This window comes from Echiichthys vipera, assembly GCF_963691815.1.
Source record: "Echiichthys vipera genome assembly, chromosome: 4".
Taxonomy (NCBI): domain Eukaryota; kingdom Metazoa; phylum Chordata; class Actinopteri; order Perciformes; family Trachinidae; genus Echiichthys; species Echiichthys vipera.
The window spans coordinates 18,137,995-18,159,884 of record NC_139829.1 but is presented as its reverse complement, the minus strand read 5'-3'; the positions used below and the strand labels follow the sequence as shown (position 1 = coordinate 18,159,884).

Genomic DNA, 21,890 nt, shown 5'->3' with positions numbered 1-21,890 from the left:
CAATGTCGTCTTGCATGTTATGTTCAAACCCATGACTATCAAAAATGTTTGATTAACATGTAGATTATTTTCTGGACTAAGTGATTTTCAAGTTTGTCCTAAATTTCAAGAAAGGGTAAAAACATGTTCACACATTAACACCTAAGATGACATTTGCAAGTTTTTTTGTCCAAAACAAATCTTCACATTAAAGACGCTGGGCTATGCAAATGTTTGGCAGTTTTGTTTAAAAAATATACTCATAATAATTAATTATAAAAAATGTTCGTCGGCATACTAACCGATCTCGCCATTTCGGAAACTTGACATCTTTTTACCTGGTAGGTGTTCGTTAAATTCAAGTTCATAGGGATTTTTATATAAATGTTTATTTGTGCGTATCCGTAACGGAATGGATATTGTCTTCCGGGTTCCTGTCCTGGTTTCTTGTGATTGGTTAATAAGCCTGCGACGAGGTCACAGCGGAGGCTCTGATTGGTCAGCAGCTGTAAACCAGGTAGTGGAAACAAACGAAGCAACACGAGCTGGCAGTGACTATATAAACTTTCCCTGCATTCATCGGTAAGTTAGTAAAACATACGTGTATGAATAATAATTCGGCAAATTGTCAATGGACAGGAAGTGTGTGTCGAAAAAACCTCCACGGTGTGAAGGTTCAGTAGCGTCCATATTAGTAGTGTGAACGTCAGTGGCGAACGTGAATGCTGACTACTTGCACTTTGCTCGTCCATGTTTTCAATGAAACCTTGTGACGTGATGTGCCCTGCGTGGGTATATCTCACGGGCCCACGCACATGTTGCTCTTTTCATTCAAAAAAACAACTCATTTCAGTTTCCCAAAAATGGCATTGAAATTAATTTCATTCAGGAGGCCACTATGTTTGTGCGTCACAGTATCCTATTATCAGTGTGACAGGGAACACATTAACACAGCCATTGGACACTTCAGACAGATGGAAGGACTAGGCAGCTTTTAGAGCATGACAGAAGGATATAATTTTGTTCTTTTGGTTTTTATTAACGGGGTTGGTCAGATATGGTCCTCTTTTGCAGGGCTTTTATGTTTTGTGCACTCTTCTAGTTATATAGCGCCTAGATGAGATGAGTGAAGTCGGACTATACAAACACTGTAAATGGAGTCAAAAAAACCCAGCACTGATTTCCTATTTTCGGAAGAAATGTTCTTACCTCGTTATATCTCTCCCATCTTGATTATGTATTTTCATTGTGAATGTAATAAAGCAGGCAGACGATCTTTAAAATGGCACTTCCCCAGAGATCTATATAGGATATTGGTGTTTCACTATGAAAAGGGCACTGGCATTCGCGTCTCACAACGCACCCACCCATGCATCCTCTTGGAAGCTGCCTCAGAAGTCTATAATGCGTCTGAATACCAACCAATACTTCTCATGCTGTATTTGTATTTTTTATGTGTTAAAGAAAATCATCGTTTTCATTATTTCATTAGATTCATGTATGGACTCCTGGGGTATGCATGTCTATACATGTGCCCCACCAGGTGTGTTTTTTCTCCTTACAGTACAGTCTCCATCATGGAGCCACCTCTGTTCCCCCGTGAGTCTGGGAAGTTCATAGCAGAGCGGAGTCAGGATGTGCTTGTGGAGGAGGAAGGAGTGCAGAAGGTGGCAGAGATGCTCTACAACCTCAGACACAGTGACGATCTGACCGCCAGTAGTTGGAAGAAGGCAAATCCGTTGGCTCCAGCACCCACCTCTGACCAGGGGAGTCAGTCAACAGCCAGGGCCACCCAGTGAAATAGATTATTAGTATTCATGAGATGTCAATCACATGGTGCATAGAACATTTTGTTCAGTGGCAACAGCAATGCTGCATTGATAGGGTGACAGGTGGTAATGATTCAATGGAGGCACCATGTACGTTCCAGTAACATGAAGAAATTAATTAAAAAGGGCCCAGAATTCATATCTTCAATCCTTCTGATAATTTGGACATCGTGACAGAGTGACTTGAGATGTGGCGTAGTCTAATGTAGTCCAATTTCTACATGCTTCTAATGACACCTAGATTTATCACATAAACTATCAATGCATAATCATTCGTTGCTAATGACAGTTAGCGTGACACTATTTTATACATTTTAAGAAGCTCTTAATAAACAGTTGAGTGTTTTATTTATCTGACAGTTAAAGGTGTTAGTAACTTTTCTGATTAAGATTTTACATAATACCCATATGAATCGATATGCTCATATGATACTGTTCTATAACTTACAAAGTAGTATATAAAGTAAGTATCTAAAATTGCCTTCACATTGATGAATTACAACATTTACAAGAATACAGGCTTAAGTGTATTAGTGGTAAAAACTAATAATAGAATATACTTTAGTCATAATAACTAGAGAACATCTTGCCATGGGATCACAACAGCTGTGACACTAAATCGAGCTTCGGGGGGGGGGGGGGGGGGTGGCCCCTTACCTACTACTGGCACCCTTGCTCGGAACCACACCCATCTTTGAACTCAACACTTGTAAAGTTTAATGACTATCTTTTACGGTTATAGGGGCCAGGGGCGTAAAGGTGGGGGCCAAGGTATAGCTTCTATTTTCGTGACTGTATCTTGCCTCAAGATTCAAGAGGCTTTCTTCTCATAACAGCCATGTATACGGTGACCACAGTATGCCCTTGTGCTGCTTTCACACATACACACAATTTTAAAGGATCTGAATACTTCATCCACTGCATTTAATTTCACTTCAGTGACATTTTTTTTAATTGATAAACAAATTGGAGAAGGGGATGCCGATTCAGCGGTGGGAAACCATTTTACCCTAAATACTTTATTTGATGAAAAAAAAACCTGCCACAAATGATTTAAATATCACAGCTATAGAAAACAATATCATCGTAAAAGTTAATTATTACTGATATTTACTCAGACATTGGGAAAATAATTATCCAAGACTGGGGAATTGAATGTTTTTACTTTCAGTATCCTCTCCACATGCGTACTATACATCCCATGGTGGAACGCTGAGAAATGCATCTCCACTAAATTAGACTTCAAAGCAAAGACACCTTTTTAAATACATTCTTCTGTCTATTATTTTATTCACTGTGATTTTTGTATAGTGACTGTTTGCTTTCTCACTGCACAATTCAAGCATTTTGGTCAAAGTGTCAGGTTTCCAGCCTTTGTTCTGCTCTCTTGATAGCTTGTGTTTTTCAACATTGCAGGCCTTGAACTGGGTGTTTGTGGTAGACACCATGAACTTCTCCTTTTGGCCAGAGGAAGAAACTCAACAGTGTGAGGTGACCTATAAAGGGACCACATACACAGGCTACATGACCCTTTGTGCTGCCATCACCAGGGCCATGGAGGAAGGTGAGGTCACGTATAAATAATAATAATAATAAACTATAATATATTTATTTATTAAAACTTGTCATACAAGATATGTAACTCATAGTGCTTTAAATTGAATATGATAAAGATGATGAAGTAAAAAAACAGACACCATTAAAGGGACAGTAAGGCTTTTTTTAAGTGGGGATGTATGAGGTACTTATTAAGTAGTATTACCTACAGTAGATAATTGTTGGCGGGCCAGTTTGGAGAAGCAGACAGAGGAGACTGACACAGAAGCTGCTGTAGTCAGGGGCAGCAGCTGCAGCAAAATGTACTTTTAGTCACCTTAAAAAAAAAAGGCCCACCTACAAAAATGAATGTCAGTCTAAGTGCACGCTATATTTAGTCTATTTTCACCGCTTTACTATCACATCCGAAAGCCCTTTCCTTTCTTTGACATTCCATTTTCTCAAAGTATTCCTACACTTAAGTGCGCTTGTGCTCATAGATATGCATTTTCCACATCTGGGCTTGTGAGATGCGTCCCAGCCCCCACCATTTTGTTTCGTGGTTCAGACCCATTCTGACCATAGACTGCATATAAAGGCTCATAGAAAATGCATGACTTAATTACTGCCTTTGGATGTCCTCAAAATAAATACCAAAACTAATCAACACAACTGCCACTTGAAGCATTCTCCAGGCGAGTCAATCCCCATAGACCCCCATGTGGAAATGCTTAACTTTACAGCAGAAATAGACTACTGATAAAAAGAACAGTGTTGGTTTCTATAGCTAATTTTCACGTTTATTATAACTACTGAAGGAGAATTTTTATATAACTCACCTGTTTAAATTATATTAAGGCTTACAGCTGCTTACTGTTACAAGATGAGGTATTTTGGTGTGAAGACCTGCATTTTTAATTTAATCAAATATCCTGTATCATAAATACATGTCTGGCATTTGTAACAATTCAAACCGCTTGAAAATCGGTTGACAATTCAGCGAGAAATTATGATTTTAATAGTGAATAGACTGAACGTCTCAATAGACAAACATCCATTAAGAGAAGTGGCTCCCCTCTATCGAGTTGGCGGCTTTGTTGATGTATTGCCCCAATGGACAGCAGCGGCCATTGCAGCATCTACATATATGTATATCTATGCAACAATGCTGTGCACTGTATTACTCTGCAGACCAGCTGTTTAAAGGACAGGTATAGAGAAAACAAATAAAAGAACAGACAAATGCGTGATTATAACAGTGACAACGAAATTATGTTCACTGTGGAGACGATTGGATCTTTTTATGAGCTGGAGTATACAGAAGAAGAACTTCTGCAGAGGGAGAGGGGCAACGTCTGAGGAAAGTGGAGGAAAATGAATAATCAAATGTATAATCAAGGTCCTCCTTTTCTTCCTCTTCCCAGTGTGCTGTTGTTGGGCACTGCTATTACCAGTTATTGTGTATGGGCCCTTTACTTGAACTTGGACTGCTGGTAAATTGCTTGTAGCTCTACATGTGCCTGCATCATTCATAATTAGCGTGAGTACTCCGGAAATGAATCAATTATGTCTCATGGAATAGTGCTCTCAATGTGCTCTCAAGGTAACTTTGCTCCAGATAGTGAATCTCAAGGGTTGACAGCATGAGATCAGAACAAATGATTTTGTTTGAGCCTCTTGTGAGAATTGTCTGCTTGGGAATTATATGCCTGTTATTATAGCACGCCATAACCTTAAACTTAGTAGCTAGAATTTCCTCTTTCTATTTCTCTTCCAGTAGATCCTGTCTAAAGATGAATCGACCTAGTTGCTCCTCCACTCCACAGGCAGTGGTGGAAAAATAACCAAGTACAAATACTCAACTACTAGGGCTTTGAATCCGAACTTCGATATTTAAATATAATTTGAATATTAAAAAAAAAAGATATTCGAACGAACATGAGGCATTCCTTAATGTTCGAACCTGTTATTGACGTTATTTTACGTAAATGTGTTTGCTTGTAAACGTCGTTTTCAATTCAGATTCCGAAGCTTTTTCACGCCTTGTGAAGTTGTGAATCGCGAGCTCATTAGCAAGGATATATTTGGTCATTTGGGCTCCTGTAGGTGACGTTAGCGTCAGTCGGGAATGGGGGTGTTTCACTCAGCATTGAAAAACTGATGCTACTGATGCTATTGGAAACATTCTCTAACAGCAGTCAAGTTGTGAATTTGTTGTAATTTAACATTAAAACAGGAGGTGACTTTACTCTGCTCAAAGTGATACTCGGAGCTCGTGAAGATCCCGTGAATAAAACCAGGCTAACTATGCTTTTTTTTCATTGGTTGTTGCGTTACATTTTAACCAGACAAATAGTGCTATTTTCTGATTCGCTGTTGTGTAACCCCGTTCTTTTTTTTTGATTGGCTGTCGGCTGGTAAGTGGCAGCTCTTGATTCCTGCCGTTTCCACAGTGAGAGCAAATAAAGCGGCCAGAGACTTTTTGGGAGCTGTAGCATATTATACATTGTTTTTCCGCATGAGAAATACAATGTGTGGCGGGAGTGGGTGACCAAAGACCGAAAAAGAGTGGCGGTAACGCTCAATGCGTGATAATTAAGAGGCCTGGACTTTTAATTAAAAACAGTTGTGACAGTGTTTTTCCCCTGAAAACATCATTGCCTGTCTATTGACATTGATACACTGCCCTCTGGTGGACAGAACATATTCAACTTAATTTTGATACCAATATACAGCAGGTCTTACTGAAGATATTTAATGGTCAAAATATAATTAAGTAATATTTTAATATATTTGAATATTAATATTAATAAACAAACAACAATTTATGCTACTTTATACTTCTACACCACCATATGTCAGGGGCAAATCGTCCCATTTTTAATTCTTTATTCTTGTCACTATATCCTGATGATGGTGCAATGAGATAGACGATCTGTGTGTAAGTAATGTATCTTTACCTCCATCTGCTGTTCCTGTGCTCCCAGAGCCCTCTCCTTTTTATTACATTAATCGATGCATTTCATTAGGGTTAAATTTATGCTTCCTCAAATCCTTTCTTCTCTGTGACCTGGAAATTGTTCCCCCTCCACCATCGTGAAGGCTCAAGGAGAGAGGAGGCTTCTGGAGTAGCTCAGAGCCAGGAAACAGGAAGTCTTTTATCAAGTGCTGTTACCGCAGCTCTTTTTTTCTTTAAAAAAAATCTTTCTGTCAAACTGTAATCAAACACATCAAGAGAAAACAGTCACGCAGATGAAGCATTGTGACAATAAAACGAAAAGCAGCAAAACAGAAAAAGACAAAAACAAAGTGAAACAAGTCCAATCCTCACATCTTCGCTCCTCCAAGCGAGGATGTGAGGGCACAAAGGATACATTTCATTGTGCTAAATGTATGCTTCCTTGCATCCTCTCTCCTCCATGACCTGGAAAACTCTCCCCTGCGCCATCATGAAGGATCTTCCAAAACCTGGGGTGCATCCCAAGTCTCTTAATTGCATCCATTTGCCTCGCCTGCATATTTTTCTTATGTCTTAGTCCCTCCTACCAGGGATGCATGAAGAGACAAAGGAATCCACCTGAGGAGAGAAGAAATGAGGAATTATGATGGTGATGATATAGACATTAGACGTCCTTTCCTCTGAAGCATCAAACAAATCCACGTCTGTTTCTGATTACCGTGGCAGCTGATCACAGCAGAGACTTTGATGGAGTGTGTCTGTACTAAGGTACTATGAAGCCACACAGTGTCAGTGCTGAGCAGCGGTGTTTGCTCTGCAGCCTCTTCAACAAACTATTGCACATGAATAAGATGATATTTAACAAACTATTGCACATGGATATGGTGATATTTATTATCCTACATCCTACCACAGGATGTAAAAAATAGATGCGTTAATTTTTTGCATCCGTGTCATTGTGCTGTCAAAATATAGTAACAATTTCGGCAAATAACAATTACAGAGAGTTACCAACTATAGCTTACAGTAAAGAATCTGACTACTTCTTCCACCGCTTCCCTCAGGTATACCCATCACTGATCCCAAGTACTTCTCTCAGATGAGCGTGGAGGAGTTGGGACATGTCCTTCGATCAGACAATGAAACACCAATGCCCATGCTTCTGGAGCGCCACCAGGTTCGAACATGTTAATGTCCCATGTCCATGTTTTGTTTTAAAGATTTTTTTAACATATTCACCTTCATTTGACAAAGGACTGTGTACGGGGGGGGGGGGGGGTTAGTGCAACAAAGCTCCCCAGGCCGGAATTAAATCCCGGACATTAAGGTTGTATGGTGTTCCCCCATATCCATGGTACTATAAATGTAACAATCATCAAAGTCCACAAGTTGCTTAAATTATTTTACATTTGTAACTTGACTGATGAATTTATGTTTTGTGTTTTACTTCATGTTAAACAAAAGCATAGCATTTGACACTTAAAGCCGACTTCCGTATGAATCCATCTAGACGGGATTCTCAACACTTAAGTAGCACAAAACAAAAGCAGTGCTATTCAATTGAGAGACAAACACATGATGTGAGAAAATCAGGATTTATCATCTCATCTCTCTAGTCAATAGTGCCTGAACAAAGGAGGTACACACACAGTATAATATTACATCCCTACATACCATGTTCCTTTGACTAGATCTTATTAGATGTTTCCATCTCTCTGCATTTCTTTTTTATATTAACCAAGAAAACTGATTTTAAAGCTCATATAAGTATTATCTCTATCTGTGTTAACTGTATTCCCTTTATGATACGTTGAAATTGAAAGTATGCAGCTCTTAACCTCCTACTCATTATAATCGTCAAGTTTGAAGACATCACATACAGAATCTTTCTAACAAGGTGCTCACTGAAGGCGGCCGCGTGCTGCAGGAACACGGTGGAAGCTTTCGAAGTTTTATCAGCCGAGCCGGGAACGACGCCCGGAAGATGGTGGAACTCATCGTGGAGAAGATCCCTTCCTATAGGGACCAAGCTACATATGAGGTAAGAGTTGAATAGTTAGATAGTTAGTTAGATATTTCACATTTGGCAATTTGTGAATATAAGTTCATATTAACCAGAAATGTTTGAAATGATACTCTGCAACTCACAGACAACTCATGACAATGATTAAATCATTAAATATATCTCAGATGCAGAAATAATCATAATTTCTGATTGGATATATGTCCATTGACAAACATATTAAATTGTAACCTTGACAATATTTAAAAAAATATATATCTCTGATGTGTTTTGTCTTTTTAGTTTTACAGAGTTGATGCCATGGTTTGCTTCAGTTTTCTCTAGAATTAATTTCACAATGACTGTACTGTAGAACTGTAGAGACTTAATTTGTAGCATCTTTTAAAAAAATAAATACAACATGCATTAAATAATAGTGAAAGCATATAGGAGGAGTATGTGATATGAGATATTCATATTATACAGTCAGTTGAGGAGCTAATTATTCCCCTTGCACATGCATTGTTGCTGTGATGTTAACAGCATTGGTTAGAACAGCACATATAGTATGAGTAGAGAGCTCCACTGTGTGTTGCAGGGGAAGAAGATCTCGTTCTACAAGCGAGCACAGATCCTGGTGGCAGATTTCTGGGGCGTTATGGAAGCCAGAGGAGACGGTGACATCATTGACATGAACTGGCTCACTATGTTTGCAGACTACAGGGTCCCTCAGGCTCTCGTCTACCTCGGAGCACTGCGATACTCTGAAGCACTGATGCAGGCGCTGAATAATGGTAGGATGGGAGTGTTTGTGTGCATGTGTTTCTCTGGTCATAAAGAAATGAATCATTTAGGTATAATCTCTCAATGGGTTATGTGGTCGTCCACCATTTCTCTCAGGCGAGCTGCTGAGTTCAGGGGACAGGAGAGAGGTCGAGATCCGAGGTTGTTCGATTTGGTCTGTGGAGCTGATCAAAGACCGTCTTTGCAAGCTGGTGCAGGAGAGAGACAGACAGACCTGCAACGTCAACTCTGCAATTATCGACTTCTACCTGTGGCCTTATGCCAAGCAGCACCACAAAGAGATGGCCCACATTCCCATACACCACACACGCTGTATTTACTACTGACAAGCTGGCTGGCAGCATCACATACAGATTACACTGTGCAGCCTTGGCACCTGTGCCTTTCTCTGGGTTAAAGCCAATCATGTCTCTGTGCCAGATATACTGTATGTACAAATTGGCTGTAGTGGGAACAGGTGTCAAGCTTTAATGCAGCTTGTTAGTTTATGTGGCAATCAAAACTGTTGTCCATTAGCAGTCAATTAAAATGTTTACTGTTGTTGATGTGGAACATTTTATAAGAAATGGCTCGCTGTAATGAAGAGCAGGTGATCATATACTGTATGTGAATATACAATGGTGGACACGTTGGCGGATCAGCTGCAGCTTGAACTTGTTAACTGACAGTCATTAAACAGTGGAAATGAAATATTCTGTTTAGATATTGCAAGTTGCCTTTTTTAAAGGAGTCTTGCAATAGGTTAATTTCTGGAGATCACATTTCACATCACACACCTTATAGCAGGATGTCTGCAGAGAAACTCGTGAAAGAAGTCTGTAATTCTAAAAGATGAATATTGTTTTGATTGATCACAAATAGATAAGTTCAACGTTAAATAACAAAAAACAACAGTGTGTGGCTACATTATCTAAAATGGTGGAATATTTGATACATGTTAAATAAATAAAGAATATTCTATAGCTCAAATTATGTTACGGGAACTAGTGTTTGGGAGGAACATAAGGGGAAGAGGAAGAAAGGCAGGGGAACAAGCATCAGAAATATAAGAGACAGCTTTTACTCTGGAGATTAAACTGGAATAAGATGTGCTTAACTGGTGATAAATATAGTATTAAGTAATAGAGGTATATTTTGAGTTCTGATGTGGATATTGAAAATTATTGCGTATAGATTTATATATTTTTGTAAATTAGAATAAGAAACATGGAAGCTTCAGAATGTTAAATATCAAATACATAAGTCAATATAAAATAACCATTTTAATACAAAGTAAGTACAATATGTAAAGGAAGCAATACATTGTGAAATCATCAATCAGTATTTTATTTCTTAATACCCTTATTGTATGATGCCATTAAATGGCACGCTCGTTTATTTTATTTTTAATGTATTTATCTCTGGTTATATTCCTGGTATGATAAGTTTTGTTTACAGATAATACGGATAATGTCAGAGGGGGGCGCTGTTGCATTCAAGTACCACTCGGTCCTCCCGACAATGAAGACTCTTGAACGCCTCTTCCGTTTGTTTCGACTGCTGCTTCACCGCGGCGGCGGTTTCCTGGGCAACCGTGAAGCGTCAACAAACCGGAGATGGGACGACGTTAACAACAAGCTAAATAAGGACGAAGACGACAGTCTAACACCTAAGGCCAATGTCAGACGGTTTGTTTGGGTCAAATATAAGCTCACTGACACGGTTTCTTTCTTATTCAACAAGCTTAGGAGCACAAATAAAACAAAGTTTCACCACAAACTCAGCTGTAAGATGCTGCTGGGATGAAAGTGAAACGCCATTAAGTTAGTTAGACGTAACGTTACATTATCAATTTCTCTACCGTCATGGGCGAGGTCTGCGTCCGGGTGGCGCTCCGTATTCGTCCCCTGCTTCCCAAAGAAGTCCTCCACAACCACCAGGTGTGTGTGCGGGTGGTGCCGGGCTCCGCACAGGTGATGCTCGGCTCAGACCGACTCTTCTCCTTCGACCACGCTTTTGAGCCGACAAGCAGCCAGGATGAGGTGTACGAGTCCTGCGTTCGGCCCCTGGTGGAGTCCCTAATCGACGGCTACAATGCCACCGTCTTCTGCTATGGGCAAACAGGGTCAGGGAAGACACACACACTCGGAGGGGGGAACCTGGGTAAGTTGTACAGAGCACAGATGGTAGTTTTCACCCGGGGTTAGAAAGAACCAGAGTTTGGGGGTTAGGAGAACAGAGATGGACAGATACTTAGATCATTTGGGGAAATGAGAGATGGGAGCTGCATTTTGTGACTCAGAAGGATTGGGAATATTGCCCATGGGACAGGGCCGGAGTGGTACTCATTTTCAGCCCTGGAGTTTCATACCTCAGACCGGCCCACTTTAGATCACGACCTATTATATTAAAATAATGTAATTATAACTTTACATGTTAAGCAAACAATAGCGCACTGTTCTCTAAAGCCTTGTAATTCCTACTGTAATTCTTACTATTACTAATGATCAAAAGTATAACGGGCCACTACTATCAGTGGGGCAAAGAAAGTGGTTTTATTGGAACTGATGCTTGCTTGTTCACACACTAGCTCACCTGATTCTTCCTCACCACTGGCTCCTGGCTCTGCCTCTGACTCTAAATCATAAAAATGTTCATAAATCTCGTCACAAATCTCCCCTTTTTCAAGTCAAAAATTCAAGTCAGTTTCATTATTGTAGTGCTGAATCCTCTATCATCATCAATTGCAATCTGGGTCCAATCAGCTCTCGTTTACATCTTCATGCAGTGTTTGTTTACAGCCTGCGCGCAACGTGATTCCCGGCCAAACGTTAGCGATTGGTTATGGCAGATCCAGAGTGGCACTGGGCAGATCCAATAGTTTTAAATTTCAACAGACACCTGCATGCCAAGTTAGTTAAAGTCTATCAATTGAGTAGGTCCAGACTCTCTGTGCAAATGAAATGAAGTACGAGTCTGGTAGGACCAGGCTAGGTCTACACCATGCTCTTCATTATCTCATCTCATCTCATCTCATCTTCATCCGCTTATCCTGGATCAGGTCTCAGGGGCAGCAGCTTTAGCAGGGGACCCCAAACTTCCCTTTCCCGGGCCACATTAACCAGCTCTAACTGGGGGATCCTGAGGTGTTCCCAGGCCAGTGTGGAGATCTAATCTCTCCACCTGGTCCTGGGTCTTCCCAGAGGCCTCCTCCCAGCTGGACGTGCCTGGAACACCTCCCTAGGGAGGCGCCCAGGGTTCATCCTTACCAGATGATCCTGAACCACCTCAATATTCACTTAATGAGCAATCCTACCTGCACACTCTGGACCTGTGGGCTGATGGCTGGTGCTTGGTGATGCATCTTGTATCTGAAGGGCTACAAATCCCCTAAAGTTTGTGGCCAGTTATGTGGCGTTGCATCATAATATTATTTAAATTATGTAACGTTAGGTTAGACAGGCTATAAGAAATTATTATGCCAATTATTAGTAACATTCAGGGTTGCCGCGGTATGCGGTATTACCAGTGGTTGAGGCCAACACCGAGTTATTTTGTATTATTTTTTTCCAGTAATAAAAAAAAATCCGGTCTTGTGTGGAACGCGGAAGACCGGTTCAACACAGCAACGCCGGTAAACAAACCCCGGGAAGCCCAATCCCTACGAGAGCTCCTCGTGCTACGGCCATCCGGAGGCGCACAGAGCTTTTGGCCGTGATATTATATATAAAATTATATTATACTATTATATGATCGTTATAAGACGCTGTCACCGAGAATTTGCGCGCTGCCAGGCGCTGTCACCGAGTGTGAGAGGAGAGTTGCCGATTTTTGCACATTTGGCTGCATCTGTCTCCAGAGCTTTTCTCTTTTTAATCCTCGCTTTTTGTGCGCCACCCTTGCTCTTTTTATTTTCCATTTTGGTTTATTATTTTCCTTGTACATCTGTGGTTGGAGCTAGGCAAACACCACTGAAGTGTGCGGACTAGTGCACGACACGTACGTTACATCAGGCTGCGTCTGCGTCTGTGTCTTGTTGGTGGCCGTGCCCTTAACCTGCGTCCGCGTCCCAGTTTCATTGGCATGATCTAACAGACCGCCAGCTCCCTGATATGACCAGCGACAGCGGTAACAGCATACACGTGATACCCACTCCACTCAGTGCCATGACTGAACACCGGCACAAAATAAATAAAAATAATAATTGAACACCGGCCCTCGCGGCCCAAAAGTCAGACCGGCCCACCGGGAATTGTCCCGGTCCTCCCGATTAGCCACTCCGGGCCTGCCATGGGATGTAGGAGTTTGTTTAATGTGGGGAGTAAAACATATTGTAGAGGCCAGTCAGCTTAAGATGAGAGAACTGGCGTAAAGATCTTTGTATGCTTTAATATGTACTGTTTCACATTTGTTTGAGTCTTTCAAGCTTTCAGTTGGTGGCGCAGGAAGCAAAGTGTGTGACTGGCGTGATTCTGGGAGTTTTGCAGGTTTTGTTAGTCTTCTTGCGTTAAAGTCATGGAAGTTGAAGGCCAGTTTAAAAGGCCAAAGCAAGCTTTCCTGAACAGTAATTTGCTGTTGTAGTAGGAATGTGACCCAGAAGGTCTCTTCTAATGTTTCTCTCTCAGGTCATTTCAATATTTGCTAAATGTGTTTCTTCATTCAAAAAATCTCTCTTAGATGAAGAGGGAGGGATTATTGACTGTGTGGCCCAGGACCTGTTTTTGTTGTTGGAGGAGAAGAGGAAGAATGGTGATGCCGTGGAAGCCACAGTGCGGGTCTCATTTATGGAGCTGTACAGGGAGGAACTGCGAGACCTGCTGGAACTGCACACCATCCACAAAGAGCTTCATATCCGAGAGGATGAGAGGGGAAACACGGGTGATTAAAAAGTCTATGATTATTTCTAAATGCTTCACATAGATTGCATGAGTGACTGAGCAGAGACGTATATACTTTTAGGCATCACAGAATGGCTAATTTGCCATTCATTTAGACTTTGTACAGTTTGGACTTTTACTTCCCATGAGGAAACTAATATTACAAGTCAGTGTAAAAGCATTTAATTTAAAAAATCATTGTGGGGTTTTGTTTGTGTTTTCAGTGGTGGTAGGAGCCAAAGAGATGGTTGTCACTTCAGCAGAGGAGCTTCTAAGTGTTGTAGAGACGGGCAATGCTCTGCGCCACACTGGCACCACAGGAATGAATGAGCACTCCAGTCGCTCTCACGCCATCCTCACCCTTCAGCTTATCCAGTGTTGCCACAACAACGCCTCCTTAAAATCTGTCCACTCTTCCAAACTCTGTCTGGTCGACTTAGCAGGCTCTGAGCGTGCTGGAAAAACTGGAAACACTGGGACACGGCTCAAAGAGTCCGTTCATATCAATACAGGGCTGCTCGCGCTGGGTAACGTCATCCGTGCCCTCTCTGACCCTGGTCGAAAACGCCGTGGTAACAACTGCAACAGTGCACACATACCGTACCGTGATGCCAAGATCACCCGTCTTCTCCGTGATTCATTGGGGGGCACAGCCCATACGCTGATGGTGGCATGTGTAAGCCCCTCTCACCACAGTGTAGCTGAGACTTTGAGTGTCCTGCAGTTTGCATCCAAGGCCCGTCACATTCGTAACAGTCCTGCAAATATATCTACTCATACAGAAATTAAAATGTCTCCTGCAACCTGGGACCCTGGTGAGGCTCGCCTGGGTGAGCTTGAGCATGAAGTACAGACACTGAGAGAGCTACTGAAAGAGAAGGAGAGAGAGATGGAAAGGGAGATGACAGGTGGACGTGCTGGAGAGGGGGACAGCCTCAAACAGCCCAGTCAGATGAGGATGTCTGATTCAGATAAGAACCAAGAGGAACCATCACATTACTGTCTCCTGGCACAGGAAGCTGCTGCCCTGCTTGCAGATATCTCTGGCCCCACCCCAAGTCATTCTTTCAGGCAGCGGCTGCAGGATTGGCAGAAGAGACTGACGGCTGTCAATCACTCACGTCAAGCTGATGAGAAGGACTGTTTGGAGGGGGGTGGAGATCAGCCCCACCATGTCAACATATTGAAGCTCAGGGAAGAATTCAACAAATGCAAGGTAATGATAACAAGTTAAAAAAAAATCAACTTGTCATTAAATGTCAAATGACATTAACAATGGCTGTATTCCAATAAGTTGTGTTGTTGCAGGTAAAGTCCTTGTCCTGTGCATGCTGGTTGACTGACACACCTGAATGGAATCGAGCCATCTTAATTTTATTAATTACATCTGCGTTTTTTACTTTTATTACAAGTCAGAATGTCCACTGTGATGTCCCTGATCACCTAAGAGGAGACCATACTATTAAAGGCCTGAGTTACATGGACAATAAAGCTATTTTAAATTTTATAAAATAAAAAAGAGGTTTTCTGAACTTATATTTAGTGAATTTACAAGTCATGGTAAATAATAACCACAGAAGACTCTGTGTCTCTCAGGAAGCTCTCACCATATATGAACAGCTCTTGGAGCAGAAAGATGCGGAGCTGAGACAGGTTCAACAACAAGGAGAGAAACTTGTTCAACAGAGCAAAACCCACCTTCAGGCCTTTGAGGAGGAAAAGGAACGTACTCGTATGCAGGTGAGGGGAACAGTGCAGCTCTTTATTCCAACAGAAAAGAAGTGACACCTTCAGCTTTAGGTTATCTGCAAATCAAACTTGTGCACATGTGTGTGAATGTTTTTCAGACTGAACAGCTTGTGGACCAGCAGATCCTCATCAATCGTCTTCGCAGCGACCTTGTGACCTTTAGGTGTGCAACATCAGGGGAAACCGTGGAAACAGGGGCTTCTGGAAACTCAGGCAAGAGGCCCCACAGTGTCCCTCTGATCAGAAGCAGCTGTGGACACGGACCTCCCAGGAGGGTAGGCCGCTGTACTGTTTTGTTCTTTGTGTGTATCTTATTATTTGTGTTATACCAGTTGCACTTGACTTGTGGCTTAAGTACTAAACGATGTTACTGCATACATTCATATGTTCGTTGCTGCACATATATCTTTTTAGATTCACTCCAGTCCACCGGCATATTCACTGGAGAGAGTGATGGCAGCTTTTAAGATGCGCGGTCATCTCCTGCTGGCTGAGATTGAGGAGAAGGATGAGGTGTACTGTCCATTCATAAAACAACAGGCAGAGAGCAAAGACAGAGATCAAGAGAAGGAGGATGAGGAGGTCCTTTTGGGCAGAATGGAATTTAGGTGAGCATGTTTAATACAAGTATACTGGTTCCATCTTTGTCAAGCCACAACTGATACTGATACACTACAACAAATACAATTTCAGCCAGTCTGGTAATTTATTCCTCACCTGCTCCTGCTTTGTAGAGCAGTGACCTCAATGCACCAATGTAGGAAATGAGGCACAGTAGAGGGCTTTTTTGTCACTCCAGAGACACGCTACAACTTTCGTGTCAAGGATGACTGCATTTTGTGCTGTCATCCTGTTCAGACGAGGTCAACAAAGCAGTTGTCACTTTAGTTGATGCAACTCTCACAAATCACACAAAGGCTGCATATTATGTTTTTCACTTCCACCTTAGTAGAAAGTAACTTAGTAACTAGCAGAAACATTTCAATGACAGCAAAAGGCTGTTTTAGTAAGAAAGTATCCTTCTCCAACTCCCAACTTTAGTCCTGCGTTTAAATGCAATGCATTACACATAATATACTATGTAGTTAATCTATTAAAATGTGTGCAGCCAGCACATAGCTGTTCTAAAATACTGTTTTAAAATAACCACACCAATTTATGTGCCGCTGTGCTGATCAAACTAATCAAAAACTTGGTAGGTGTTCATAATTTATGCAATGCAAGTTCTTGGGCATATATAGGAGATGTGACATCCTGAGGTGTGCATAGTGGAGATGTAGCAACTTAAAGAAGATGAAAGGAGCTGACATTTTTGGCCATTAATGATGCCAGTCTCTAGCATACATTGTTAACTGTGATATTAGCTACGTAATCAAATATTCTGATGTTACTCCAGGCGTTCTTTAAACCGAACATGGACCACCAAGAAATCAGCTCTGAACAAGGAGAACTCTGGACTAGCCCAAACATGGAATGGAAATCCAGCAGAGCAGCAGCCTCAGCGAGCCACAGGTATCATTTACATGACTTCATTTTACATGACTTTTGTTTCCTTCTCCTTTTGCATTGATAGGGATATGCTTTCCTGTCTCACAGCTCTTCCTTGACATTCCGAGGAGTTATATTATTTCTAAGAAGTTGTTTCTTTTTCATGTAGTCAATTGCTATTTCTTCTCAGGGACCAAGGGAAACCCCGCCAAGCAAAACCATACGAGGAAGGCGAGACTAAGAGCCAGCGTTACTCAAAAAAGAATCCAAGATCTGTCCCTCAACATGCGCATGAAAGAGGAGCTCATCAAAGAGCTTGACAAAACTGGTGTGTTTATACAAATTCAAACTGTGTATTCCAGCCCCTCTGTGTCTGTTTGTTTTTAGTTTTACTGAACCTGGTATACTGAGACAGGAACAATGAAAATACTGGGCTGAATTGTTTGTGTTCACCATGGTTGGTTGGTCAAAACATTCTAGCAGTACTGATAAGGACTTCATGCAGCTTTTAGAGGCATCTGCTGATTTTAGAAATTCAAGAACATCAACAGCAGCAGAGAGGAAGACAGTGTTACTTTGATGATTTGATTGATGCATGCCTCAGCTGCTACACAGATTGCCAATTTTTGGAGAACCACTTAGAGACCATGGGAATTTTTGGATTGTAAACAACATGTCTGGAACCAAGGCATGTGCAAAGTTGCTATACTCTGTCGAGTCAGTATAAAATGATTACCTGAGAGGCAAAAGGTGAACTATAAGTAGTGCTAAAAGTATGAAAAAATCCATCAAGGATTTTAAGGTTTGGAATAGAACAACACTGTTGCATCTAGAGGCCTCCCTCTGAACTAAAGTTTAGGTGAAGGAGCAAAAAGGAAGAAAATACAGATTCAAAGTCTCTTCAAAACCTGTTTTAATTAGAATCATGCACTGTTTTCCATGGGCAGGCTCATTCCTATTTACCGTAGGTCAACTGGGCTTTTGCCCTAAAGCTCTAGGCAACGACTGCACAACAGCACTGTATCATAACATAATTTGACAATTTGCATGACAATGCATTTGTGTGTTATCTCTAATTTCAAGCAACACTTGTATCTCTAAATGTGTGTTTCTTTCTGGCAGACAAAGATACCCAAGCAGTGGGCAGACATGGCAGGGACCGTGGTGATGGCAGAGAAGCCGGCGTGTTGGCAAGACTTTCAATGCAGAGCCAGCAGGTCCGAGCAGAAGTGTACCACAGCCTGCAGCACATGACACTGCAAAGAGCACAGCTTCAGAGCAGCCTGAGACAGCAGAGAGAGGTCATCAACACAGAACTTGACCAAAGTGGGGTTAGTTGTACAGACTTTTTAAATGACCCCAGTAACATCAAACACATTGTCTTGAGAGTGCAATAGGAAAGAGGTGATCATATTAAAGCAAATTCCTTAGATAAAAAGGTAAATGCAATTGTATTTCTGATCAGTTTGATAGGTACTTGATTCTTTTAAATATGTCACAGGCAGCTAAGCTGGTAAACTTTGTAACAAATAGTCAAAATAACTTGTTTATGCCCTAGGTGCTACTTTTTGTCAGTGATCTTTTATGCCTAACTTTTTGATATTTACCATTGGTTTAACTTGGGTTTCAATATAAATCTGATTTTATTATTTTAAAATCAGTATGTATTACCAATCCTGCTCTAGGTCCAAATTACTTGGTGTAGGCATGCATATCATCCTCACAACATCTCAGTTTAATTATACTCACTGGGAAATTGCAAATACAGTATGCAACTGCTGACACACAGAGTGAGTAAATAATTAATCATTATTAGTAAACAAGATATTTTTGTTTATAGGAGCACAGGGCAGGAAGTATGACTGCTTGCCAAAGCAATCACCAGGAAGATTTCAAGAAAGAGGTAAACATTGTTAAATATAGAAGCAGTATAAACTCTTTAAATGTTTTTGTTTTTTCTCCTTCCAAAATAGTCATTTTCAAAGCTTTTCTTTTGTGCACAACCTTCCTCCAATGTTACTATGACTACCTCTTTATCATTGTCTTCTTATCTTAATTTTTCTGCCATCTCCGTCCTCCTTTACCCCTCTCTGCTCCTTTTTTCCTACTCATACTCCTCACTCCTCCTTGTCATCACTGTAGCTGCATGACTTAATTTGGCTGGAGGAGGAAGAGGAGCGGGTGTTTCAGAAGAGAGCAGATCTGCAGGAGCTGGAGGAGGAGCTGAGGAGGAGAGAGGAGGTGCTCCTGCGCAGAGAGGCCTGTTTGCACCAGAAAAACAAACTGGACATCAAGATGCTACGCTCTAGTCAGGTTAGCCTGTGTGTGTATGTACGCATATACACATAGACATGGTTGTGGTGGTTTTTATTCTGATTTAGCTGTACATCAACAGCACTTATGTAATAGGGCAACATGTATTATTGAAGCTGGAATCTGGAGTTTTTGGGGTCTTTTTATCAATGACTTTTCAGGCCCTGGGTCAGGACCTGCTGCGTGTGTCTGTGCGGTTGGAGTCTTTAGAGGAGCAGCTGCAGAGCAGCAGCAGTGTGAGGCAGACTGGAGGGGTCACCATGGAGGAACTGGAGAAAGAGAGAGATGCACTTAAAAAGAAGAGAGATACTCTTGAGGGCCAGCTGAAGGACAGTGTGCTCACTGCGAAGGTCAGAAAACAGGTTGTGTATATGACATACATGATGTGTGTATTGCACAGACCTTGTTTCATGACACATTTTATTGTTCATCTGTGTGACTCTTTTTTAAAATTTTGGGCACACTGATTTGTGTGTGTCTTCTTGTAGGAGGAGTATTCCCTGCTTCACCTGGAGGAAGCCATTGAAGCTCTGGACGCAGCTCTGGAGTTTAAAAACCGCTCTATCCAGGACAAACAGAAGGAGTTGCTAAGCACAGACTCCTTTTCACATCAGTCACAAAGTACTGAACCTGCCCAACTTTGCGATGTCATCAGGAAACTGAAGGGGCTCTCACCACCTGAGACTTCAGAGCTGCTCATCAAATATTTCAACAAGGTACACTTCTTACCCTTTTCTATTATTTATTATTTACACTTACATTTAATGTGTGCCTGGCGCTTTCCTTAAAACATATTTATTAATGTGTTAAAATATGGATTCTACCATGGTCAGACAGAATTCCTGTAATGCTTATACTGCCTCCTGTGCCCTTTATCGTTCCAGCTGATACGTCCTTATACCATCATGAACCATATCAACTTCTCCCCGGGAGTTTTGTTTGCACTGTAATGAACTCCCTCCCAACTGTTTTGCTCTGTCTTTGATTTTTCTCTGCAGATGTGAAAGTAAACAAAGCTACAGTAAATGACTTTGTCCTTCTATTTGTTTGTCTGGTCTATTCTCTGGCTCCCTTCCACCTTCAGGTTGTTTGTCTCCGTGAGGCTGAGCGCCATTTGCGTCTGCATTGTGAAGAGCTGGAGCTTAATGCTGGAGAGCAAGAGGTGGTGCTGAGGGAGATGGAGTTCACTATGCAGCACCTGGCCCTGGATGCAGACCGCAGACTCACTCAGCAGCACCAAGATCACCAGAACAACATCCAGCTACTACTGCAGAAACTTAAAGGTGATGGAATTACGTCAGCCTAGACAGAGCCCTTTAAACAGAAATATTTTTGTCCTTTCCCTCTCCACAATCTTTGCACAGAAGTTAAATGAGCATTGCTGTTTCATTTACCCTTGTCTCCTTGTTTGCTTATGTGTGTTTAGAAAGTGGTTCAGGAAAGGCACAGCAGGCTATCGAAGACAGACTGCAGCATCTGGAGAAAGAGCTGTTTTTCTACAAAAGCTCCTGCCGACAGCTTAAAAAGAAACTCAAAGAACTTGTCAGTGATGCCCTACACCGCAACGATCAGCCCTCACACACCCAGGAGCAAAGGCAAAAACACAGTGTGCAGGTCCACGCAAGTGTAAACGAACCCCAGATGAAAACTGAAGAGATACATATTGCAACAACATATACAAAGATACACGCCGAGCAAGCAGACAAAAAGTCACACAGTGATTCTCATATGAAGATACATACACACCAAACCACCTGTCCCTCCTCATCTTCTGACGTTCAAGCACTCATAATGACAAAAATGCCTGAATACACCCAGACACATACACAGACCCAGGGGAGGAGTGAAATCAGGGCTTGTCATTCTGGGGAAAGTTTAGAAATGACATCAGTGCGTTTGTGTCGCAGAGAGCTGAGGCAGATCTCTCCAGCTGACCTGCAGGTCTGTAGTTCTACCACAAGGAGGCGACAGTCTGTTGTGGTTACCAGCACAGAGTCAATACTAGAGGACTCCATAGAAGTGCCCAGAAACACTGATAGATGATGTTTTTTATGGTACCTATGAGTCCCTTGGCAGCAGCAATGTGTACATTAGATTCCAGTTGGGTGTTAGTAAACAAAAGGGAAATGTTTGTCATAACTAACCAATGTTGAAAACTCACTAAATATGAACAAAACTTGCATCTGGAGTATCGTGTGAAAACGTTAATTTATTATTACTTAAATACTTAATGTAAGGAGTTTATGTGGTTTTCAGGTCAGTGAGAAGCACCCACAAGCCCATTAAATTACTTTATATGATCAAAACACTGGTGTATATTTGATGCAGGTCCATATTCACAATATTCTTAAGAAAGACAAGAATGTGTGTTAAGG

The 21,890-nt window shown here is 41.5% G+C and overlaps 2 protein-coding genes across 2 annotated transcripts; both read left to right on the top strand.

Moving 5' to 3' along the window:
- The first annotated feature begins 509 nt into the window (after window positions 1-509).
- Window positions 510-9,769, top strand: qng1 (Q-nucleotide N-glycosylase 1). The gene is made up of 7 exons (XM_083912947.1): window positions 510-561; window positions 1,544-1,746; window positions 3,226-3,372; window positions 7,368-7,480; window positions 8,201-8,344; window positions 8,904-9,099; window positions 9,206-9,769. The coding sequence occupies exons 2-7, from the start codon at window positions 1,557-1,559 to the stop codon at window positions 9,433-9,435; spliced, it is 1,020 nt and encodes a 339-aa protein (XP_083769073.1). The 5' UTR covers window positions 510-561; window positions 1,544-1,556; the 3' UTR covers window positions 9,436-9,769.
- A 1,184-nt stretch (window positions 9,770-10,953) lies between these two features.
- On the top strand, window positions 10,954-21,558 carry LOC310946320 (kinesin-like protein KIF27; the record flags this gene model as incomplete). The annotated part of the gene is made up of 14 exons (XM_083912762.1): window positions 10,954-11,251; window positions 13,766-13,966; window positions 14,190-15,181; window positions 15,562-15,705; window positions 15,813-15,989; window positions 16,129-16,322; window positions 17,111-17,226; window positions 17,393-17,530; window positions 18,325-18,533; window positions 19,345-19,515; window positions 19,677-19,865; window positions 20,004-20,231; window positions 20,600-20,798; window positions 20,942-21,558. 14 exons carry the CDS (start codon window positions 10,954-10,956, stop codon window positions 21,556-21,558), a joined length of 3,873 nt encoding a protein of 1,290 aa, XP_083768888.1.
- Between the last annotated feature and the right edge of the window lie 332 nt (window positions 21,559-21,890).

Excerpts from the sequence above, each read along its gene's own strand:
- qng1 (XM_083912947.1), top strand. The coding sequence starts at position 1,557 with ATGGAGCCACCTCTGTTCCCCCGTGAGTCTGGGAAGTTCATAGCAGAG. Across the intron at positions 7,481-8,200 it reads TGCTTCTGGAGCGCCACCAG|GTGCTCACTGAAGGCGGCCG; the intron begins GTTCGAACATGT and ends CTTTCTAACAAG. Across the intron at positions 9,100-9,205 it reads GATGCAGGCGCTGAATAATG|GCGAGCTGCTGAGTTCAGGG; the intron begins GTAGGATGGGAG and ends CATTTCTCTCAG.